The sequence below is a fragment of the Ceratotherium simum genome, chromosome 31 (assembly GCF_057802395.1).
Source record: "Ceratotherium simum simum isolate JZ-2026a chromosome 31, ASM5780239v1, whole genome shotgun sequence".
Taxonomy (NCBI): domain Eukaryota; kingdom Metazoa; phylum Chordata; class Mammalia; order Perissodactyla; family Rhinocerotidae; genus Ceratotherium; species Ceratotherium simum.
Window position 1 is genome coordinate 33,916,588 of NC_141930.1, and position 26,724 is coordinate 33,943,311.

Sequence of the window (26,724 nt, forward strand, 5' to 3'; positions counted from 1 at the left end):
AGTGCATGAGAGTAATCCCTGAGTTTAGGGAAACTGAATCATTTATAATGGGCAGTAGGCATGCCTCCCCTTTGCTCTGGAGGGAGATATTATTTCTATCTTCCAAGACTATAAGTAAATCTTCCCTTTGTTCTGAAAAGAAACATGATCTCTATTTTCTAAGGCTGTTTTCTATAAAAAACATCCTTGAAAAAATAGTTTGGAATAGTCTGCTCACAAGACATACAGAAATGCAAAAGAGCCATAGAGAAATGTTTCCCAAGACTCAGGCACCTTTCACTGATGTTCTTGCTCCTTTCTTTTCCCTGATCATATAGGATCTGGAAGGTCTTTTTTTCATGATTTTTCATTGGAAAAATGAAATGGGCTGCAGCCCTTGTTTTGAATATACATTTCCCTCATGTGCCACTGGGTCCTACTGACGCCTGACACAATTATCACTTTTGATTTGAAAATCAAATCTTCCTTGCCTTCATTACAATAAAACGTTTCCTTCCCTTACTGATTTGCCCAGCTATGCACAGTTCTTTCTACCTTGGAAGTCATTCTACCTCGACCTCCATGGGTACAAACTTCCAGTGTACACACACCACAGACAACCTGACTTCACAACTCTCCTCTTTGACACTCTCCTCCCTGGTTTAGTCCACTGAGACCCTGCTCCTCATACTTAAACTTCGATCTTTATCTCACCCTGTGTATTCATGTTTTAGCACTATTTCTCACTGGTAACTTTTCTCTTCTCTGGCTGTGGCATCTCAGGTAGAGGCCTATCTAGTTCCAAGGGGCTGAGAGCCCTCCCACCTGGGGACTGTGCTTGGTGGTTCACTTGCCACTGACCTCATTTTGGGCCTGAAAGTGGAAACAAACAGCCTCAACCTTCACTTGCCGTATAACCACGATTTCTTTAGGAATATGACAGTCGTCTTCACAGTTTTGGCTTTGGGTTCACATATACTTTACTGGTTCTATAATATGTGGCTCACAGTTACACAGGATGTAGCTGTTTTATTTATATTTCATGATAGTAATACCACATAAGATATATTCTTAAGCTGATAAAAGATAAAAATAAAGTGTATGACATGATATTTACCATTTTATAGAGTCTCCCAATTCCAAAGCCTACTCCTACTTTTTACTGCTAGAATATAACTGTAAATATATCGTAATAGACAGTTTTGTATTTTGAGATGTTTTGTCCTTCAGTTAATGGCATACCCCATGCCTGTGAAAATTAACCACCGTTGAAAACTGTGTTTCCTAAACACTGCAGTATTTCTGTTTCAAGTGAGCTTGTTTTCCAGTGAGCTTGTTTTCCAGTATTTGTTAACGACAAATCACTTAACAAATTAGTCACATTGTCTGAGTTATACTTTAATGCTCCAAAAAACACTAAAAACTAGTCTACTAAAATATAGCAGACATAAGCATTGGTTTAGTGCCTACATCATCAAAACTGGTAGAAAGGGAACTCTGGCAAGAAAGAAAGTTTCTGCAGTGTGTGCACTATGGAGGGCAGAGTCAATCCATTAAACTCCAAATGGGATGAATGGGTGTCTTAAGCCAAACTGTGCTTTTCCATAGCACTAATCACTTATATCTTCCTTCATGTATCAAGGGAAATGAATTACACAGTTTGCCAATTAAAGTGATAAAGGAAGCAAAATATGGTGGTTATCCTTTCCATATATTAAAGACATAAATCTTTCACCTAATGGGGCTTGTCTTTACTTACCCTTTGCTAATTTGCCTACGTAACACGTAATCGCCCCCTTGAATAAACCTTTTGATTATGGGATTCAGAGTCATTCATTGTTAATTTGATGAGGTCAATGAAATGCTAAAAACTATTCCAAAATATAAAAAGAATGATACTCAAGCAAGCATACAAAATGTGCTCTGGTTAAACTAGATTCATACTCCTGTATTATAATCACGATCACGATTGATGATTATGAAGAAATAATGTTAAAGAAAACATAGTATTAATTTTCAAAATATTTGTGCCCACTTACGGACTATGAGGAAATAAAATCTCTGAATTTCTCAGTGCTCCTATGAAGAGCCCTAACCTCCTGAGACAAGGAAATAATATATATTAAAAAAAAATGTTTGCCTTTACTTCTTCTAGGAACATTTTTCTTTTCACGTATGAGAATTAGCTCTGTAGCTATTTTTCTAGTTAACTGCCCTGATCTGAAGCAAAAAAATAATAAGGCTTCCCTTATCTCACTGAGAAGGCCAAACGGTTACAGCCCAGACAGGTCCCCAGGCTAAGTTTCAAAGTGTCAGGAAGACTGAATTGCTCTCTCCCTAGATATGTACGTTTCAAAAAGAAAGCCCAGAGCTTGGAAACATCTCTAGGTCATAAAATCCAGAGACATATGGGGTTTATATGGCCCTTGGAGAGATATTTACATTCCAAAATGTTAGGCAAAGAGCCCCGGATCTTTCCCTCCTGTTGCAAACAGACAAGTTGTCTCTCTCTCCTTTCAGGATTGGAGGGGACAGTTGTCTTTCCCCTGTGCCTAAACAAAGAAATGTTATTCTCCCTCATCTCTCCTCTAGGGTGTAACCTGACACTCACGTAGAAAAACTCCATCAATTCTCATAGCATTACTTGCAGGTCTGGGTAGGGTGACCTGCCCAGATCTTTGGCTATAGATCTGGTTGTGAGAATTAATGAAGGACTTTTTTCCCTGACCCAGATGCCTCATGTTTCTGCAATAGTAATATATATAAACTACATACCTTGTAAGTGGGGTAAAATCTCAGGCTTTTTGCAGTTCTTGACAAAGCTGGTATATTTACTATGTGCCAGACATAATGCTGTGCTATTTACATCTATTAAATCACATCATACTTTAAAACAACCCATTTACTGATAAGGCACCTAGAAGACAGAGTTTAGAACAACTACCAAGGACAGTCAGCCAGTAAGAAGTGTGGCATTAAGAAATTTGATTTACATAACTCTAAAACCCTTTGTTAGTTACTATGCTACCTTTATCACACATGGTATTGACCAGGATTTAGAAGCTCAAGGCAGAAAATTTCTATATTTGTTCTCCTCTTAAAACCTTAACCTAAGCTAGTCCACCTCTCTCTCTTTTTTAAGGAGATTTAACTTATGACATTCTTCCTTTATCATCCAATTATAGTAAGATACAGATATAGACATAAATCAAGATTTCAAGCCTCATATTTCATGATCTTGCATGTATATTTATATGTAAATGAAATTATATAAATAATTTAAACCTTTCATAAATCCCTACTTAGCTTTTATTGTTTCTGATTTCTCACCAACAACATGCCCAAAGGAAATTGAATCTTGGCAGTAATTACAAAATCATTCAAATATTAGAGAAAATCAATTGATTTATCTATTGAAAATAAATCAAATATTTCCCATGCCTAGGCCCTGGACTAGGTGATGAGGTCACACATATCAATAATATCAGAAGAATTTTGTTATGCATTTCCTTTGACACAGTAGCTAAGTCCATCAGGCAATATTTTGTCCCAACGTTTTTAGATTATGAGATGTGCCAGTTACAGTATAGCATGTTAAAAAGAAGAGAAAATAAGGAATTTACAGTTTATATGAGCACAGGAGATGATCCAATGAACATGGCTCTGAAGTCATAAAATAAAGTGCTCTGTGTAAATCTCACAGAAGTGTAAACAGCAGAAGACTGCTGAAATGAATGTTCTATGAGCAAGGACGACTTCATGTCTGATTTTAAGGATTCAGGCATTTTCTGAGCTTATAAAAATGGTTCATATCACTTGTGAAAGATGACATGAGTGGCGCCATATTAAAATAGAGCCGAAACAGCCATTTCTGAGGACTTGCCTTGCACATCTTATTTTCTTGATCTTCCAAATGCAACACACTACCAACATTCCAAGAAGTGAGTAAGGGCAAGAACATCCTGTGTGTAAGGACTGATGAAATTGGACTTTGCTGATGATGGAATCACTGACCAATCAATCAAGTACAAGTCTAGCCTTAGCTCATCTAGCACCAATGAACTCTTCTTTAATACAACTCACCTCATCTTCCTCCTTCTTTCCCAAAAACCCCTGAGCCCCTCTTCTGTAGTCAGGACACTATTTGGGTTTCTACTTGAATCTGTGTTCCCCGAATTGCAATTCTTTGATCCCAAATGAACACTTTGTCTCTTAAATTGGTTTCTGTTTTTGTAGATTGACACACTGGTGACACATTTAAATAACTTCCAATCATGAGAAGCATACAGGATTAGCAAACATTATATATCAGAAAAAAAGTTTTTTCAAATGTTTTTCTTTCCATAACCAAAATTTTGTATTAATTATATGGATATGGTCAGTAATGATTTGTTAGCTTACAACTATTCTGGGAAAGTGTTTGCATGTCTGAGTAGAGTTGGCTCCTCCTCTATAGACTTGACCGGGAAAAATTTATTTCATTTTAAGTAACACACATAGTAGCTTTTTAAACTGAATACAACATAAGAGAAATGATGAACAGAAAATTTCATTTCAAAATAAAGAATAGCCAACAGGAAATTTAGGGGAGCAGAATTTGCCACCTCAAAATGTCTCTTTGGCATAAGGATTATTTTAGGCTGATTACTTTTAAGAAACTGCTGACATATCAGAATCTCTGAAAAACTGAGTGGACGTTAAGCTTTTGTAAGAGATATTTACATTTATAAGGGAAATCGCCATTTGTAAGGGTCTCTCCCTCACCCTCACTGTAGTACCAGGAAGATGAGGATGACTCAATCTCTAGAAACTCCTATAAATGGAGAAGGCAAGACTTAAATCTGCATAACAACATTATGTTTGTTTACAGTGCTTTTCCTGATAACCTCCTCTAACTGACTCCTCCACCCCCAACGTCTTCTTTTGTCTTTGGCTGAAGATGGTATTTAAGAGTGGTGGCTTCAGGGGTTTTGGTGTGTTACTCAGTTTTCCTGGGTCTCTCCCATGTATAGAGGAGGTGTTACTGCCCAATGTGGACTGGGGTCTTCTGCTCACCACACGACATGCCAATAGTCAAGAGGCAAGGTGGTAGGAGAAAAAGGACTTTTATATTACAGCTTGCTAGCAAGGGGGAAGATGGCCGACTTATGCCTGAAAGAACCATCGTAAGAGACACAAAGTCTTAAAGCAGTTATATAGGCCAGTGGGTTATAGGGGAGGGGGTTAGGAATGCTGACCTTCTGGTGTTACAGACTGGGAGTACCACACCAGATCTTTCAGGTTTCATTGATGGTGACTATAAGCATACACTCTCTGTTTGGAGGTCATCACATTCCTAAGGAACTCAAAAGAACAAAGTTATCATCTTATCGCAGCTGGGAGATACATGCACAGCAGGGGTCGTAAAATCAACACAGCAGTTAGATCTCCTGGAGGGTGCATACCAAGCTGGGTTAGTTTGTCAGAGGTCATTCAAAGTTGCAATAGGGTTTCTTTTCTACAATGGCTTCCCTCATATCAACCTTGTCTTCAGTCAGTTTCAGAAGTATACACATTACTAAACTCTTGTTTGTTTTTCTCCTGTTAATATGTCTCATGACAATTTGATTATTAAGGAAGCCAGAAGATCTTAGATGGTAGCCGAAAACTTTTTCTCCCTGACAAAATATTGTAATAGAGTTTTAAATTGTGGTAAATATTTGCATAAATTAAAGAATTTTGAAAAAACAATCTTCCCTATATGACAAGAAAACAAAGCAGGTCTAAAGACCGCAAGTAAGATACTATAACAAAAGGGAGAAAAAACATAGTTGGCTCATCTCAGAAGGCAAATGGAAACAAAAATTTTAAAATTCACAGAAATGAAGATGAAATTGAAAGATACTACCAGAATAGACACTGCTGAATATTCAATTAAGAACGGAGAACAGGACTGAGAAAATGAGAGAAACAAAATAGAAATAGATGAAGAATGTAAAAGGATTCATTAGCAAATAACTCAGGAAGAGAAGTCAAGGACACCCAGTATGGACACACTGCATTCTAGGAATAACTGAACCAGAAGCCTCAATCCTGAGGCTTAACTCAATCAAGATATTAAACTTCAAATAAAAGGAGAGAATCTTTTGGTCAGTTAAGCCTGGTCAATAAAGAAGTCTCCTAAGGGAAAAAAATCAATTTAGCTTCATTCACTTTGACTGCAAAATTTAACACAAAAAGATAATAGAGTAGTCTTTCAAATGAAAGAAAATGTGAACTTTCTTTCAATACCAACATGCGATTCAAGAATAAAGGACACAGTTTAAAAATTTTGAACATGCAAAAAAAAATGGAAAAATTATTCTCCTGAACACCTCTTTGAGAAAATACAAGAGGACAAACTTCTGCCAACCAGGTAAATGAGATGAGTAGGAAAGAAATAAACCAAGATGGTATTGGGTGGTAGGAACTATACTGTCTATAAAAAAACAAGACTAAAATTGAATTGATAATTATTTTTATAAAAGAGGATTTAAATGTTGCAAACTATTACACTGGAGAAATTAAATAGGAATAGTTGGAGTGGTTGGAGAAAGGAAGCCATTGGTAGCATAATTATACTGACTTTATCATCGGTTACAGTCTGTTATTAAAATATATGAAAGCAAAATAAAAATCAAGTAGTAAAGAAGTAAAAATATTAAAGACATGAAAGTAATTTATGGAAGCAATGGGAAATTAGAAAAGGAAAAAGGAAGAATAAATGTATACATTCTCTTATTTTTTAAGTTAGAAATTCTATAGCTCATATCTAATGAAATGAAGAATGATTGCAAATTAGGGGATTATGGTAAGGTTAACCTCCTCAACTAAAGTCAGCACCAACAAGTATTAAATAATATAATTTCTTTATTAAAACTGATAAAAATGTGATTATAGAATTAAACCACACATATATGTTATTTTCATTAATATAAATGAAGCAAATTTATCTATTAAAGAATATGTCTGTCATTTTAGTTTACTAAGTGAAACACAACTATGTAATATATATAAAAATCGTGTAAAACAAAATGACTCAGGAAAGCTGGAAATAAAAAAATGGGCAAAGGCAGACATGCCAGGCAAATAGAATAAAATAGAGGTGATAGTGTTTATACCAGCAAAAGTAGAATTCAGGGGAAAAGCATTAAGGGAGGCTCAGAAAGGCACTTTATAATAAGAAAATATGCAATGTACAACATTAACACACAAATAACAAAACATCAATAATGGAAAATAAATAGGAATTACAATGAGAAATAAAGTGAAGCTTTAATTTACATTTCTTTTTCCATGACAGATCAGATGGATAAAACATAAGTAATGAAATAGAAGACTGTGTTCTTTCTAGTCTAGGAACATATTTTACTTAATTTCTTGAACTGAATGATATAATGTGCACTTGTACAGCTGCCTTTGTATCTCCTTCCAAGTGTTGTCAATAATTGCCCATAACTAATATTCTCAGCATACTTTTGAAACACTTTGACAGATTCTAACAAGAAATACACAGCAAAAGGAGGGTGTTTTACAAAGGAAACTCAATACACATATTCTCATACGTGTGGTAATGCCCCAAAATATATCTAAGAAACTCCTGAATCTAGAAGATAATCTGAAAGAGTGTATGCTCTCAGACAGGCACACCTGTGTTTGAATTCTGATATCAGAAGAGACTTGGGACAATGTATCTAACCGGTCTAAACCTGTGTCTAAGCTGAAGGAAGTGTATGGAACCCACTGCCACACTAACAGCGGGAAGAAAAGCAGTATGAGGTGTCTGTCCTCTAAAAGGAGCTTTAAAAAATAATTCAATAAATAGGTATTCCTATCCCTATCCTAGCTGTGTGAATCATATCTAGACATATCAGAAAATCCCAGTCATTTTTAACAGTTTTATGACTAATCTGGATGAAAGCAGAAAATATTCTTAGCATAACTGCAGTGGCATAAATTTGCGAGTATTAGCTAATACATTAGAGTAGAAAAGCAGATCCAAATACTTTTTGTCAGACTGCAACAAACCAAGAGAATATAAGAGTATTAAACATGGAAGTATTCATTTACTACTAGAACATTAACTATGTGAGTAGGAGTGGGTGATCTACGATAGCAACACTTTTGAAAAGAAAGTAGTGCCTGAAAGAGCAATGTAAGTAGATGACTGAGGTGACTGTCAGAAGTGGTGATGGAGTTCTCCAAGATATTCTCTAAATACAGCGCTCACAAGGGAAGTCACAAACCCCTGTGATCTACAAGGTCTGCCATATCTGGAGCAGTGCACGTGATAGAGTAGTTTGGGTGGGGTCACATTATTTGGGCCCAGCCCCAATCATGGCAATAACTAGCTGTGAGACTTTGCTCAAGCTCTTTTACCACCATGAACCATAGAGTCCTCGTCTGTAACGTGGGGTCGTAGAACTTAGCACATACATGTGATGTGAGATCAAATGGGATAATATAAATAAATAGTTTAGGAAAGGCGCGTGGTTATTGTTATTATTCTGGAGCCATATTTTTTTTTTCCCCCAAAGCCCCAGTAGACAGCTGTATGTCACAGCTGCACATCCCTCCAGCTGCTGTAAAACATGGGATGCGGCCTCAGCATGGCCGGAGAAGTGGTGCGTCGGTGCGCTCCCGGGATCCTAACCCAGGCCGCCAGCAGTGGAGCGCACACACTTAACCGCTAAGCCACAGGGCCGGCCCTGGAGCCATATTTTAACAGGGAAATTGACCAACTAAGGTATGCTCAAGTTCAACAAAAATGTTGAAGATTCTGGAAAGCAAGTGCTAATGAAAACAGGTAAGGAAACTGAGTATGCTTATGTCATACAAGAGAAGACCTAAAGGAAGAAATATTTCTTTGATTATATGAGTAACCTTTCTTTATATCCTCAAGAGCACACAGCGGTGTCACTGAATGCATACTGCCAGGAACATGACTGCCTGTCATTGTAAGGAAACTTTTAAACAATAATCTTTTCATGAATAGAAAGGACTAACTTACAAATAAAGGAGTTAGTTGTTGTCAAAGTGTTATGCATAAACTAAGTACTGTTAGCTAGGAAAATGGTGATGTTAAGAAATGGAGGATCAGGTTACAGAACATGTAAGGTCTTCCCCAAGACTAGAATCTCACAGCTCAATAAAGGGGCATCAGTACCACTTCAGACTACATTAGCGCAACACTCTGCTGTCTCCAGGAGCAGGATTACCATGATAACTCTCTGAGCTGCTCTTGCCCTCACCACCTCAGAGAATCTAGAATATGCGTTTCCTTTGTTCCGCCTCTGACTTAAAATGACCTCCAGGGCCATTTTGCTCATCCTAGCAAAGTTGACCACAGTTGATATGTGGTCAGAGTGACCCAAACAACAAGTAGAAATTCTTGATATGTGAGCAGATAAAACATTCCTTTAGAGCTGCCAAATAAAGTTGTCAAAGCTACTCACTATTATTGGTAATGAAAGTGGTTTTCTGCCAAAGGTAAAAAAATAAGTCATTGCACAAAAGGAGACTAAATACAAGAATTCTAGTGTGAGGCACGGAAATTAAAATGGCACTAGTGACCACTCAAAGTGGCTGTAGAGAGCTATTTTTTATAACATGTTGAGTGCAGTTTTGTGATATATAAGTATATATATATATGTATAACTATAGCAATGAAAATCATTCTGACAGTAATTCTACTCAGAAATTTTCTAAGGAAATTATCAGAAATTCACACAAACAAGCTTACACAAGGCTATTTATTGAATCAATATTTGTAAGTGTGAAGAATAGAAAAAATAAATTTGTGTATAGAAGATTGGATCTACATACCTTGATACAACCATTGAAAATTAGATTTCAAAAGAATATGGGAAAAAGGTCATAATAAAGAAACTGAGTATAACTTCTAAAGTTATAATTATTAAATAAATAAGATTTCAAGTAAAGATTATATAATGTATGATATATAGACAAAACAAAAATGTATATTAATGATTTTAAAAAAACACAATTTGCTCTGTATGTTGAGATTATGAGATTCATATTTATTCTTTCTCTTTTGAAGTATTTCTTACTTTTTCACAGTGAAAATATTTATTTTTAGATCAGTACATAAAAGAGAAAGAATATTTTAAAGTATTTTTTATGAAGAAAGAAAAATTGTGAAAAGTCATTATAGTTTTTCATATTAAAAATAATGTGAAAAATGGAAGATTGTGAAAATTATGAAAGTTGTTTTCATGAATTAGACAGGGGCATATGCAGGATATACACTCTGGAAATCACATTTTTCAATCATTGAATTGAATATTTTCTTTCTAGTTAGAACTTCATGCCTATAAAATACTCAGATGTTTTTATACAACTAAATTATATCTAATGAGAAAACAAGTTACTGTAAGCCTAAAATATCTGAAATTCAATTTTTATTAAGTTATGATAAGACCAAATGCTACAAGTTTGAGGATACAAAAGCATTTTTGTGTATGCAAAGCACTGGATTAACAAATAACCTTATTTAAGTAGATGAGATGAAAGTTAGTGAATATTCACATATAAGTTACCATAAAATTTAATTTAAATTTTTACTTATTCTGTATTCTGTGTACTAACAACAACAAAAATCTTGAAATATTTCATTTAATAATTCCAAGGACTGTTGAATTACAAACCTTGGATTATAAATGTTTGTTATAAGAAACTGTATTTGTGGGGATTTTTAAAATTTATTGTATAAAACTGGTTCTGTTCATTTAAAGTTGTATACGAAGCTTGCCATTTATTAAGTGCCTTGTTAAAATTAACACATTGACTATAACTTCACTGTCTTATTTTATAGAACTCAAGAGGCATAAATTACATTCAAGTTATTCTTCAAATGATTAACATATGTAGAGGAATTCCACCTTACAAAAATGTATTCTCTAGTAAACATTAAAATGTATACTTTTCTCCAATTCCAATGAAAACAACCTAACTTTACACCTAAGGAATGAATTAAGCCCCAAGTTAGCATAAGGAAGTAAATAATAAAGATCAGAGCAGAGACAAACAAAATAGACAATATAATAACAGAAAAAATTGACAAAATCAAGAGTTGGTTCAATAGGATCAACAAAATTGACAAATTTTAGCTAGATTGACTGAAAAAAAGAGAGAGAAGATTCAAATAACTAAAATTAGAAATGAAAGAAAGGCCATTACTGCCAAATTCTACAGAAAAAAATGATTATAAGAGAACCACAATTGTATGCCAAAACACTGGATAACCTACATGAAATGGGAAAATTCCTAGAAACACATAGCCTACCAAGACTGGATCTTGAAGAAACAGAAATTCTGAGGAGACCTATAACTACAAGGAGATTGAATCAGTAATTAAAACCTCCCAACCTAGAAAAGTTCAGGATTAGATGGCTTCATTGCTGAATTCTACAAAATGTTTAAAGAAGAATTAACACCAATCCTCCTGAAATTCTTCCAAAAAGTTAAAGAGGAGGGAATACTTCCAAACTCATTTTATGAAGCCAGCATTACTCTGATACCAAAGCCAGATAAAGACTCTACAAGAAAAGAAAACTAAAGACTGATATCCCAGATGATCCATGAAAATCCTAAACAAAATACTAGCAAACAGGATTCAACAGTACATTGAAAGAATTACACACTATGACCAAGCGGTATTTACTCCTTGAATGCAAGGATAGTTCAACATATGAAAATCAATCAATAAATCAATGTAATAAACCACATTAACAGAATAAAGAAAAAAAGATACATGGTCATCTCAATTGATGCAGAAATAAAGCATTTGACAAATTTAACACACTTTCATGCTAAAAACTCTCAACAAACTAGGAATAAAAGGAAATTTCCTCAACAAAACAGTGACCGTACATGAAAGCTCACAGCTAACTTCATACTCAATGGTGAAAGACTGAAAACTTTTTCTCCAAGATAAGGAACAGGATAAGATTGTCTGTTTTCACCACTTCCATTAAACACGATACTTGAAATTCTAGCCAGAGCAGTTAATCACGAAAAAGAAATAAAATGCATCCAAATTGGAAAGGAGGAAGTGAGTTATCTCTGTTCACAGACAACATGGTGTTAAATGTAGAAAACCTTAAATATTCTAGCAAAAAACAGTTTAGAACTAGTAAACATATTTAGCAAAATTTCATAATACAATGGTGACACATAAAAATCAGTTGCATTTCTGTACAACAATAAACAATTCACAAAGAAAAAGCACTTAAAAGTGGAATTTCAAGAAACATGTTCATAGAAAACATTCCCCAATTAGTTTAGAAATATTTAATTCTGAGGAGACATATTTAGTTTTGAAGATACATAATTGAAATTCTCTAAACTCTTCATTATTCAAAGATTCCTACTTGAGTATGTCCTTAGGAACTTGCTCTAAGATCTTTGAAATAGCAGGAAAGCAATAATGCTAGCATAAAGATGTTTTTAATATGATCTCATTTGTGATACACTTTTGTAATTGCAGGTAATTTGACATCTTCCAATATATTTTTTATTGCTTATGGTCAGAATCACAATTCCAACAAGAATATGAAAATGACATTGCTAATGTGTAATTTTTAAATGTAAATTGAGAGGAGGCGGAGTCAAGATGGCGGCGTAGGCAGACTCTGAACTCAGCTCCTCCCGTGGACACAGCCAATTTACAACTACTCGTGGAAAAATTACCCCTGAGACAGAACTGAAAACTGGATGAGAGGAACTCCTGCAACAACGGACAATCCTAACTGGGGTGGAAGAGGCAGAGACTCCCTTCCGGAGAGGAAAAACGCCGCCTTCACAAGCCGCCAGCATCACGGCCGGCCGCCGGGAGCAGCTCACAGGTACTCAGCCTCCCTGGAGGCGCGGGGCCCTGAGCCGGGGAGCGCCCCCCGCTGTGGGCATTTTGTGGACCCAGCACAATCGACACCAGCGGCATAATATCTGACCTTGCCTGCTACTAAAGCAGTGGGGAGTACCCCCAGAAAACCCGGTTCACAAAGAAACTAAAACTGGCTCTTAAAGGGCCCGCGCACAAACTCACCCGTTCCAGAAAGCATCCTAAAATCACCAGAAAGAAAGGCGCACACTGCTTTGGTGACAAGAGACTCACCTAATAGGCCCTGAGTGCATCTCGGTGAGGGGTGAGACCTCTCCAGGGACTGGGACATTGGCGGCGGCCATTGTTGTGGCCTGGTGTGAGCGTGCTGACACAGACGACATTGGAGTTTTCCCTGAGACCTGCTAGCCCAGGATCGGCTCCACCCGCTAGAGCACCGATTTAATCCAGCTCAGCCAAGGCAGGCAGCCCACCCTAGAGACTGGCCCCACCTAACAACAAGCCCTCAGGCAACGTGTGGGCCTGCATAGATTGGTGACTGGATTTTCTGCAGCCTGGCAACTGAGCTGACTTGAGCGGGGCAGGGTGTGCACAAGGAGCGGGTGGACAGTGTGGGGTGGTGGCGGAGTGTGTGGGGCTCCCGCCGTGGAGAGACTGGGTCCGCTTGGGGAGGTTGGGGCGCTCACACGGGGCAGGACTGTGTTGACTGTGTGTGTGGACCTCTGGGCGTCAGGGCTTGTCAGCTGCAGAAGACTTGTGCTTCTCAAAGACCCACATAGGAGGTTTGCCCCACCTTCCAAAGCCTGAAACAATTGGGTGCTCCTGTGCCTGAGGCCAGCCCCACCCAGCTGCAATCCTCAGAGAGCTGACAAGAGACCTAATAGGCTAGAGGTTTACAGCAATTCTAAGGCCCTGAGCCTAACAACCTGCCACACTGTGGGCCTACTCACTTAAAAGAAATACTGCAACACAAATGTGGTATTAGAACTTACAGCCAACTGTGCTGGGGCTCCCCACACCTGATAAAGAGACTGAAGGGCCCACAACAACTACAAGCAGCTGAGCATTACAACAGCTGGCCAGGAGCAGAACTCAGCCTCCTGGGCGCCTATAGGGAGAGCTAACAGGCCACAATAGAAGGACACACGTAGCCCACATAGGGGCCACCCTGGAACATTGAGAACTGAGGGAAGCACACTGGAAGCCTCCTAAGGCATCACTTACATAAGGTCACCTATCCAAGAGCAGGAGACGTAGCTGACCTACCTAATACGTAGACACAAGCACAGGGAAAGAGGCAAAATGAGGAGGCAAAAGAATACATTCCAAGTAAGGGAACAGGACAAAACCCCAGAAAAGGAACTAAGTGAAACAGAAATGAGCAACCTACCTGACAGAGAGTTCAAACTAAGAGTGTTAAGGATGCTCACTGATCTGGGGAGAAGAATAGATGAACTCAGTGAGAATGTCAACAAAGAAATGGAAGATATAAAAAGAACCAATCAGAAATGAAGAATACAATACTGGAAATGAAAAACTCATTAGAGGGACTCAAAAGCAGAGTAGAGGATACAGAAGAACGGATCAGTGAGCTGGAAGAAAGACTAGAAGAAATTACCCAAGGTGAACAGGTAAAAGAGAAAAGAATTAAAAGAGTGAGGACAGTCTAAGGGACCTCTGGGACAACATCAAGCGCACTAACATCCGTGTTATAGGTGTCCCGGAAGGAGAAGAGCGAGACAAGGGGGCAGAGAATCTATTTCAAGAAATAATAGATGAAAACTTCCCTAACCTAAGGAAGGAAACAGACATCCAGGTACAGGAGGCACAGAGAGCCCCAAACAAGATAAACCCAAAGAGGCCCACACCAAGACACATCATAATCAAAATGTCCAGAATTAAAGATAAAGAGAGAATCCTAAAAGCCGCAAGAGAATGTCAAGTTACATACAAAGGAAACCCCATAAGGCTATCAGCTGACTTCTCAGCAGAAACCTTACAGGCTAGAAGAGAATGGCATGATACATTTAAAGTGCTAAAAGGAAAAAACTTACAGCCAAGAATACTCTACCCGGCAAGGTTATCGTTCAAAATGGAAGGAGAGATCAAAATTTTCCCAGATAAGCAAAAATTAAAGGAGTTTGTCACCAAGAAACCAGTGTTACAAGAAATGTTAAAGGGACTGATTTAAGGGGAAAAGAGAAGACCACAAATAGGAAAAATTATCTATTTCCACGATTAGAACGTAATGGATACAAATGCGCAAAAAGAGGTTAGATATGATATCAAAAACATAAAAGGAGGGAGGAGGGTAGTTAAAGAGTACAGCTTTCAGACAGAGGTCAAACTAAAGTGACCATCAATTCTGTATAGAAGAAGTAAGGAACAGAGAAGGACTACTTAAACACTGAGGAAAAAAAAATAAAAAGTTAAAAATGGCAGTAAGTACATACTTATCAATAGCTACTTTAAACGTCAATGGACTAAATGCCCCAATTAAAAGGCATAGGGTGGCTGACTGGATAAAAAAACAAGACCCATATATATGCTGCATACAAGAGACACACTTCAGACCTAAAGACACTCACAAACTGAAAGTGAAGGGATGGAAAAAGATACTCCACGCAAATGGCAATGAAAAGAAAGCTGAGGTAGCAGTACTCATACCAGACAAAATAGACTTTAAAACAAAAAGTTTAAAAAGAGACAAAGAAGGGCATTACATAATGATCAAGGGAACAATCCAACAAGAGGATATAACACTTGTAAATATCTACGCACCCAATGTAGGTGCACCTAAATATATAAAGCAATTATTAACAGACATAAAAACAGAAATAGACAGTAACACAATAATAGTAGGGGACTTTAACACTCCACTTACACCAACAGATAGATCATCCAAACAGAAGATCAATAAGGAAACATTGGCCTTAAACGACACCTTAGAACAGATGGACCTAGTAGATATATACAGAGCATTCCATCCAAAAACCGAAGAATACACGTTCTTTTCAAATGCACATGGAACATTCTCCAAGATTGATCTACATATTAGGCCACAAAGCAAGTCTCCATAAATTTAAGAAGATTGAAATAATACCAAGCATCTTTTCTGACCACAACGGTATGAAACTAGAAATCAACTATAGGAAGAAAATCAGAAAAGCCACAAATACATGGAGATTAAACAAAATGCTACTGAACAACGACTGGGTTAACAAAGAAATCAAAGAAGAAATCAAAAAATACCTGGAGACAAATGAAAATGAAAATACGACATGCCAGAATTTATGGGATACAGCAAAAGCGGTTCTAAGAGGGAAGTTTATAGCGATACAGGCCTATCTCAACAAACAAGAAAAATCTCAAATAAACAATCTAAAAATGCACCTAAAGGAACTGGAAAAAGAAGAACAAACAAAGCCCAAAATCAGTAGAAGAAGGGAAATAATAAAAATCAGAGCAGAAATAAATGAAATAGAGACCAAAAAAACAATAGAAAAAATTAATAAAACCAAGAGCTGGTTCTTTGAAAAGATCAACAAAATAGACAAACCTTTAGCTAGACTCACCAAGAAAAAAAGAGAGAAGGCACAAATAAGTAAAATCAGAAATGAAAGAGGAGAGGTTACAACAGACACCTCAGAAATACAAAAGATTATAAGAGAATACTATGAAAAGCTATATGCCAACCAATTCGACAATCTGGAAGAAATGGATAAATTCTTAGAATCATACAACCTTCCAAAACTGGATCAAGAAGAAGTGGAGAATTTGAATAGACCAATCACCAGTAAGGAGATCGAAACAGTAATCAAAAACCTCCCCAAAAATAAAAGTCCAGGACCAGACGGCTTCCCTGGTGAATTCTACCAAACATTCAAAGAAGACTTAATACCTATCCTTCTCAAACTCTTCCAAAAATTGAGGAGGGGGAAGCTCCTAACTCATTCTACGAAGCTGACATTACCCTGATACCAAAACCAGACAAGGACAACACAAAAATAGAAAATTACAGGCCAATATCACTGATGAACATCGATGCGAAAATCCTCAACAAAATACTAGCAAATCGCATACAACAATACGTTAAAAAGATTATACACCATGATCAAGTGGGATTTATTCCAGGGATGCAGGGATGGTTTAACATTCGCAAATCAATCAACGTAATACACCACATTAATAAAATGAAGAACAAAAATCACATGATCATCTCAATAGATGCAGAGAAAGCATTTGACAAGATACAGCATCCATTTATGATAAAAACTCTGAATAAAATGGGTATAGAAGGAAAGTACCTCAACATAATAAAGACCATATATGAGAAACCCACAGCTAATATCATCCTCAATGGTGAAAAACTGAAAGCTATCCCTCTAAGAACAGGAACCAGACAAGGATGCCCACTGTCACCACTCCTATTTAACATAGTATTGGAAGTCCTAGCCAGAGCAATCAGGCAAGAGAAAGAAATAAAAGGGATCCAAATTGGAAAGGAAGAAGTGAAACTGTCACTATTTGCAGATGACATGATTTTATATATAGAAAACCCTAAAGAATCCACCAGAAAACTTTTAGAAGTAATAAACGAATATGGTAAAGTTGCAGGATACAAAATCAACATACAAAAATCAGTTGCATTTCTGTACACTAACAACGAAGTAGCAGAAAGAGAAATTAAGAATACCATCCCATTTACAATTGCAACAAAAAGAATAAAATACCTAGGAATAAATTTAACCAAAGAGGTGAAAGATCTGTACACCAAAACTATAAAACATTTCTGAAAGAAATTGAAGAAGACACAAAGAAATGGAAAGATATTCCGTGCTCTTGGATTGGAAGAATTAACATAGTTAAGATGTCCATACTTCCTAAAGCCATCTATAGATTCAATGCAATCCCTATCAAAGTTCCAACAACATTTTTCACAGAAATAGAACAAAGAATCCTAAAATTCATATGGAACAACAAAAGACCCCGAATAGCTAAAGGAATCCTGAGAAAAAAGAACAAAGCTGGAGGTATCACACTCCCTGATATCAAAATATACTACAAAGCTATAGTAACCAAAACAGCATGGTACTGGCACAAAAACAGACACACAGATCAATGGAACAGAATCAAAAGCCCAGAAATAAACCCACACATCTATGGACAGCTAATCTTTGACAAAGGAGCCAAGAACATACAATGGGGAAAAGAAAGTCTCTTCAACAAATGGTGTTGGGAAAACTGGATAGCCATATGCAAAAAAATGAAAGTAGATCCTTACCTTACACCATACACAAAAATTAACTCCAAATGGATTAAAGACTTGAATGTAAGACCTGAAACTGTGAGAGTTCTAGAAGAAAACATAGGCAGTACGCTCTTCGACATCGGTCTTAGCAACATCTTTTCAAACACCACATCTGACCGGGCAAGAGAAACAATAGAAAAAATAAACAAATGGGACTACATCAAACTAAAAAGCTTCTGCACAGCAAAGGAAACCATCAACAAAACGAAAAGACAACCTAACAATTGGGAGAAGATATTTGCAAACCATACATCTGATAAGGGCTTAATCTCCAAAATATATAAAGAACTCATGCATCACAACAACAAAAACTAACAACCCAATTAAAAATGGGCAAAAGACCTGAACAGACATTTCTCCAAAGAAGATATACAGATGGCCAACAGACACATGAAAAGATGTTCAAAATCACTAACTATCAGGAAATGCAAATCAAAACTACAATGAGATATCACCTCACGCCTGTCAGAATGGCTATAATTAACAAGACAGGAAACAACATGTGTTGGAGAGGATGTGGAGAGAAGGGAACTCTCATACACTGCTGGTGGGAGTGCAAACTGGTGCAGCCACTGTGGAAGACAGTATGGGGATTCCTCAAAAATCAACGATAGAACTACCATATGATCCAGCTATTCCACTGTTGGGTATTTATCCAAAGAACTTGAAAACACCAATTTGCAAAGGTACATGCACCCCTGTGTTCATTGCAGCCTTATTCACAATAGCCAAGACTTGGAAGCAACCTAAGTGCCCATCAAGGGACGAATGGATAAAGAAGCTGTGGTATATATACACAATGGAATACTACTCAGCCATAAGAAACGACGAAATCCAGCCATTTGTGACAACATGGATGGACATTGAGGGTATAATGCAAAGTGAAATAAGTCAGAGGGAGAAGGCCAAATACCGTATGATTTCCTTCATTAAGTAGTAGATAATAACAACAATAAACAAACACATAGGGACAGAGATTGGATTGGTGGTTACCAGAGGGGAAGGGGGGAGGGTGGAGGGTGAAAGGGATAATTCGGTACATGTGTGTGGTGATGGGTTGTAATTAGTATTTTGGTGGTGAACATGATGTAGTCCATGCAGAAATAGAAGTACAATGATGTACACCTGAAATTTTTGCAATGTTATAAACCAATGTTACTGCAATAAAAAAATAAATAAATAAATAAATGTAAATTGAGTTGATGGTTAATTCACAAATAATGAGACTTCTCAGTTTATCCTCAATAATGACAAACTAAAAACATAAAGTATGATGGTAAGCCTCCCAAGGGCAACAAGGATAAATACAAATCACACATACACACCCTCACTATATTTTGCTAAATTATCTACCGCAATTTAATCTGAAGAAAGAAAATACAAATTAATAGCAAAATATGTCATACCAAGATTAACTCTTTCTATATAAGCTGAGGTGTTTGGAAGTAATGAAAATATTATTCACATCATTTATGGAATATTCTGCATTCTTTAATTCAGCAAATATTTACTAAGCACTATCTTAGCTACTTAGGATATACCAGCAAACAAAATTAATGAGTGTTCCTCTACTGGTGGTTTTTAATGTTCTAGAGGAAGGAAATAGTAGACCAGGACGTGGGATGAGGTGGCTGCAAGTAGGTTACGCAGAGAAGTCAGGTGGGCTCAATGAGAAGGGCACATGTGAGAATGTTTTTGAGGCAGATGGCAGAGTTGGCGGGAGGACATCAGGTGGAAAAGCATTCTGGCAGAGTGGTCAGTGCACAGACCCAGAGAATGAGACCCTCAGTGAGTCTGAGAGACGGCCAGTACACTAGCCTGGCTGGAGCAGAGGGAAGCAAGATGGAAAACCGCTGGATATGAGATGAGGGAGATGTAATTCGTTACTTAGTGCAAGTCCATTTTTTCTCTCATCACCCTTAAGAGTTTTGCATAACAAACAAAATGAAATATTTGTAGATTATCATAATGTTAAGATTTATTTCTAAATTAATTTCTAAATCAATAAATGTATGTGTGGACTCAATTACATGTACCAATTAGTCATCAATATATACTTGTCAGGATAATTGATCAAATTAGGCTTTGCTATCTTAGGTTGCAGAATCACAAATAAACAGTTTTTTTTATCAACTCTTAAGTTTATGTTAGTGCTTATTATTATGCTTTCTATTTCATCTATTCTCTACTTCAAAAAATTAGAAAGCAATTGTTATTATAGCTTTGCTTTTTATCATCTCTAACGAAAGCGGCTATAGAAAATAGCTGTTTAAATTTGTTTCAACACAATATTTAAAAAAGATAAAGGACAAGAGCCTCCTTCCCCCACTCTTATACCTCTTACAGTTGGTGGAAGATTGGTGATGTTACCATGTGAACCAATCACCTTGTGCCTGCAAGGCTCTATCTATCTAAGGACAGAGACAGCCTCAGCAATGTGGTGAGGATGCTTTATCTTACCTCTGAATGTAGGAACGGTTGCCCCAAGAGAAATGGGTATGTGATATAACACGATTCATTATTTCAAAGGATGCTACATTTACTTGAAAGATTTGAGAAAAATCTAATAAGAACGTAGGAAATTATGACTATATCACAAGCAAAGAAAATAGCGTAGAATGTCAAATTCTCATTAAATAACCACATCTTAAAGAATGGTATCTCTTTATCCTTACAGTCCAGCTTAACCTTCTGTCTTTCCATTTCAATTAATAACTCCCAATCCGAATGCCCTCGATTGCAAAACCCTGCATGACCTAGCAGTTGCCTACCTCTTTAGGCTCGCCCAGGACTGCTTTCTTTATCATCCAGTTCTCTACGGCCACAATCACTTGCTTTAATTCTATGAGAAAGCCAAGATCAGTTACTCCTGAACAGGTTTGCACTAGATGTTTGCTCTGCCCTTCTTCTACATCTTTCCCAGGCAGATGCCTTCATTCCATCCAGATCTCACCTCCTCGGTAAGATCTTTGTTCACCACACAGGCTAAAATTGCCACCCAGTCTCCTCTACAGGGAACAACTTGGTACTTTCCCTGTAAATATGTACTTGTTCATTTTTTGCTTCCCTTGACTAGAATCTACTGATGTGGAAACTGAAGTCCAGAGAAGATAAACAGCCCCTATAAGGCCCCCAGTAAACATGAGCTGTGTCCAGCTTCACATCCTACATATGCTCTCCATCCTCCATCTCCATTGTGGTGGACAGAATTACATCTTCCAAATACGGCCATACTCTAATCCCTAGAACATGTGACTGTGTTCCTTTACACACTAAAAGGGACTTTGGAGATGTGATTAAAGTTAAGGACTTTGGGATGGGGGCATTATCCTGGGTTATCTGGGGTGGGGTGGAGTGGGGGGTGCAGAGAATCAATTTAATTACATAAGTCCTTAAGAGTGGAAGAGGGAGGCACAAGAGTCCACTAAAGAGATGTGAAAGAAGAAAGAGCAGAGATTCAAAACATTGGAGGAACTCAATCCACCATTCCTGGTTTTGAAATGGAATGAGAGAGCCAAGGAATATAGCGATCTATAGAATCTTGGATGTGCCTCAGCTGACAACCAGCAAGGAACTGGGGATCTCAGAGCTACACAGGTCTACCACAGGAACTGTACTCTGCCAACAACCTTGGAAAAGTAGTTTGACCAAGGAAACAAATCTCTCCTAGATCCTCCACAAAGGAACACAGTCCTGCCAACACCTTAGTTTTAGCCCCTAAAACCTATGTGAGACTTCTGGCCTACAAAAATATAAGATCATAAATCTGTGTTGTTTAAACTGCTATGTTTGTGTTAATTTGTTATGGCAGAAACAGAAAGCTAATACAACCATACTACTTTTCCACAGACATGTCTAGAAGGCAGGCTCAAGGGTATGAACTACTACATTTCAAGTAGAAAGGGGTTAAATCAGGGGCCTGTGAAAGGAAGAAGATAATGGGACTTCACTAGAATGGGCAAGAGGCTCCACCGACTTCTTCCTGCGAGCTGTTGTTTCTTGTGCTGGCACAGAGACGAAAGCAGAGCAATAGATACGCTCACCGCACAGGCACTGCAAACTGGTGCACCCTTTTTCTAATCCAATCTTGCCATTAGAATCAAAAGAATTTAAAATATTCACCATATTTGAAATAACAGTCCATTTTTAGAATGCATCTCAACTCATATCTGAAACATGGAGCATTTTTAAGTACCATGATATTTATCATAGTGCTGTTAATGAAAGCATAACCCCTCTGATGTTCCATTACAGACAATTTCCATAACAGAGATTCAAAATATGCATATAATATAAAGGTTAAATTATACAGGATAAAGCATTGTTATATTTACAATATGTAACAAAAAATTAACAACCATAAGCTAAAACAAACTGGAAACAAAATAAACCATGTGTTTGTAGTGGTTGCCCTTGGGAAGTGAAATAATTGTTTGTTTGTTTCCATTCAGTACTTTCTAAATTTTTTGTAACAATTAGACATCAAAAAAACAAAAATGAGAGTGTGTTTATTTCAGATAAAGGAGAAAAATTTAAAAACTACATCTATCTTGCTCAGAAGGGCTAAGGAAGACGAGCCCAGATGAAAATCTAGATGATGTTAGTGAAAAGGTAAGCTGACTAAAACCCAGAAATAATAGGACCAATGAAAGGGTGAATGAGCGAGGACATATACACTTTAGTGGTTCATTTTGTGTTGCTTGATGTTACCCTTGACAGTAGCTAAAATTAGATTATCATTCAAATTGGCATATACATTTTGAAAACCTGCTGTGGTAGGCTGAATAGTAGCCCCCTAAATATCCAGGTACTAATTCTTGGAACCTGTGGATGCCACTTTATGTGGTAACAGGAAATTTGCAGACATGATTAAGTTAAGAATCATGATTTGGGGAGATTACCCTGCATTTTCTAGGTGAGCCTGCATATAATCACAAGTGTCACTGTAAGAGACAAGCAGAGGCAGATTTGAGAACAGAAAAGGAGAAAGGTGATGTGACAATGGAATCAGGGAAAGAGGTGGTGATGTCAGTAGGGCCATGAGTCAAGGAAAGAGGACAACCTCTCAAAGCTGGGACAGACAAAGAAATGGATTCTTCTCTAGAGCTTCTGTAGCAAGCTCACCTGCTGACACCTTGATTTCAACCCAGTGAAACTCATTTCTGACTTCTGGCCTCAAGAACTGTAGGAGCATAAATATGTATTGTTTTAAGTCACCAAGTTTGAGGTAATTTGTCACAGTAACCATAGGAATGTAATTCATCTGCCAATGAGAAAAATACTATGAAATATTGAAGGTCTATAAGAAGTAAGAAGCAAAATAAGTTTGGGGTTTAATTTTTGGATGTTTGCGTATTTTTCTTTTGCTTTGTGTGGTTTTGTGGTGGATACATACACAAGAGACCCCAAAAGAGTCACACAGTCACGTCCTTAAAAAATTTCCTCTCCTTGAGGAACCTGTGACTTGCTTCTAACTAATAGAATATTTGGCTAGCAAAATTCCATCTTGTTAGCGCACTCTAGAGAGAATTACCTGCCGGCCTTGAAGAAGCAAACAACCATGTTGTGAATGCCTAGGGAGAGGGTCACTCGGTAGAGAATTGCAGATGGTTTTCAGTATTTGGGAACTCCATCTGACAACCAGTAAGAAGCCAGGGCCCTCAGGCATAGAGCTACAAGAAACTGAATTCTGCCAATAACCTAAGGAGATTGAAAGTGGATTCTATCCCACCTAAGACTCCAGATGAGACCACATCCTGGCCAACAACTTGATCGCCACCACTGCAGACCTGAGCAGAAGAACAAGCTAAGTTATGCGGGAATCTTGACCTGAAGAACTAGGAGTTTATGTAACCTACATCATTTTAAGTGGCTTACATTTTGGGGGGAGGAGACTTTTTTTTTGGAAACATCATAGAGAAAAATCTAGTAAATGCAGAGAAAATAATGTGAATATTATGTAGATTTTAAAATAGCTATCATAAATGGAAGAGCAAAAAATACTTAAGATATGAAATGAACATACAAAAAATAAAATTCCTTGGTTAAAAAAATGAAATGCACAGAAAAAAAATTAGGAGACAACAAAGTACCAGTTACAGATATATTTAGGTATATTGTTGCTGTTATTGTTGTTATGGTAGTGGTAGTTTTTTTCTGTTTTGACTATTTTCCAGTTATTTGTAATTTTTTACAGTTTTATAATAAAAATCACAAAGTTATAAAGTTTTAAATGTAAACATTATAACAACTTAGGCACTGATAAGTACTACCTTTCATTTTGACTTTTCTTAATTAATTTAATTAATTATTAAGAATTGCTACCTGCCAGACTTAGTTCCAGATATTCTGGGTACAGTGACAAAAGGGCAGCAAGATCCCTGTTTTCCCTGGCTTGCAGTCTTAATTTATCTTGACTTTCCCAGCGGATCACATTTGTATTTTTTTACTTGTTTCTTTTTTTATGGCATATTGTGAAATCCTTACTTTATCTTACAGGCACAGTCACATTGACACTTGGATTATGCATGCCAAGATTCATTTGTTCATTGAACAAATTTATTTCGATTTGACAATATGCCAGATGCAGTTATAGTCATGAGGGAAGATCAGTGAACAGACAAGGTCCCTACTCTTACAAGTTTGTATTGTTGCAGGTGAAGTCAGTAATAATGAAGCAAACAGATGCATAGCATGGTATCACTTGTATAGTGTAGTATGTAGACTATCACTTTAGGCAGTGGTAAGTGATATGCAGAAAAATAAAGCAGGGTGAGTGGCACAGAGAATCACGGAACTATTGAGTTGCTATATTAGTTACAATATTCTGGAAGAGTGTAGCTCAGGAGTGATATTTGTCAGATCTAAATGAAGTGAGTGACTAAGTTAAGTGCTTATCTGGTAGAAAGGTATATGGGCGGAAGCAAAAGCAAATGCCAAGTCCTTGAGTTGGGAGTGCACTTGGTAAGCTAGATGAGTAGCAAGGAGACTAGTGAAGCTGGAGTTGATGAAGGAAGGAATGAATAGTTGAGAACTAATTTTGAGTGGTATCCAGGAGGCAGGTGATGTATATTTGCCACAAGCTTGCCTCAGGGGCATGTCAACTCTCCTGCTCTTTCCTACAGTAGGGTCCACAGAGAGCATGATCATCTTGATACTCTGCACAATGTAACACAGGTCCACTACATTATGACATTTTGGTAAGATTCTAGTTTTGTGAGCTCTGGGAAGTGGGGGAGGTGGGCTCAAGAAGAAGACGGCAAGGATGAAGGAACTTTGTGGTTTATTCTCAACTGCATCCAATTTGCTTCCTATTTGACATCCTGTCTGCTCATGCTGCCTGTGAACATCACCTCAGAAAGGCTTTCTTCACCTCGGCAGCAGCAAGTCCCTCCTGCAGCAGCAGTTCTATCCCATTTACAGTGTTCCAACATTTTCAGGACCAGATTCACTGTGCCCTGTCCCATAGGGTCTCTTCTCTAGCTCAGAGACACCAGCACTAGCCAAGCACTGCATTCTCCTCAGAAGTCTGATTTTCATTTCCTCAAGACCTCTCATCTAAGTTTTTATGTTTAAATTATTCCTACTTGTGATGGTTAATTTTATGTGTCAACTGGTGTTGGTCAAACACCAGTCTTGATGTTTCCTTGAAGCTATTTTGTAGATGTAATTAATATTTACAATAAGTTAACTTTACAGAAAGCAGGTTACCCTCCATAAGGTGGGTGGGCTTCTTCGAATCAGTTGAAGGTCTTATGAGCAAAAACTGAGATTTTCTGGAGAAGAAGGAATTCTGCCCCAAGACTGTAACATAGAAATCTTGCCTAAGTTTCCTGCCTGCTGGCCTGGCTTATAGACTACAGACTTGCCAGCCCCAACATCCACATGAGAAAATTCCTTAGAATAAATCCCTTATATCTATATCTATATCTATATCTATATCTATGTCTATGTCTATGTCTACATCTATATCTATGTCTATGTCTATATGTCAATGTCTATGTCTATATCTACATCTATATCTATATCTATATCCATGTCTATATCTATCTCCAATCGGTTCTGTTTTTCTAGAGTACCCTGATTCATGCACTGCCTCTTTCCTTTTTTTCCTTCAAACCTAGGTGTGGGGACTGCTTCCCGCTACCTCCGTGATAACCCTAGTAATCTCTTTTTACCTTTCAGTTACCTATTTAACACTTTATATCTAGTTAAAATTCTTTACATTAAATTCTCTCTGTTCAAATAGCTGGTGTGGTTTTTGCCTCTTGATGGGACTCTGAATGCTGCTTTCTTGTAAAGACATTGGGTATTCTTCAAAGAGTGATTGGAAGCTTTTGGAGAGTTCTTAGGAAATGACAATTTCTCATCTCTCTACCTCTAAGAAGTAATCTAATCTAAATGTGATATTTATTGTCAGTGTCTTTAGCAATATCTTCTCCTTCATACTCTTTTCAATTTCCCTATCAAAGGTATAGCAAAAGAGCTTCTCCACGTGGAAACCCTAAGATACTTTAATTGAACTAACTGTCAAAATACACAGATAAGTGTTTAT

The 26,724-nt window shown here is 37.3% G+C and overlaps 1 protein-coding gene across 5 annotated transcripts in view; it reads right to left on the reverse strand.

Moving 5' to 3' along the window:
- Positions 1 to 26,724, reverse strand: part of SNTG1 (syntrophin gamma 1) — a 334,797-nt gene that overhangs the window by 112,720 nt on the left and 195,353 nt on the right. The window contains exon 12 of one of the 5 annotated variants that reach the window (XM_087420582.1): positions 11,303 to 11,341. The exons of the other annotated variants lie outside the window; for them this stretch is intronic. Within the exon in view, the coding sequence (XP_087276708.1) occupies positions 11,303 to 11,341 (39 nt within the window). The remainder of the gene's footprint in view (positions 1 to 11,302; positions 11,342 to 26,724) is intronic. 5 annotated transcript variants of the gene reach the window in all.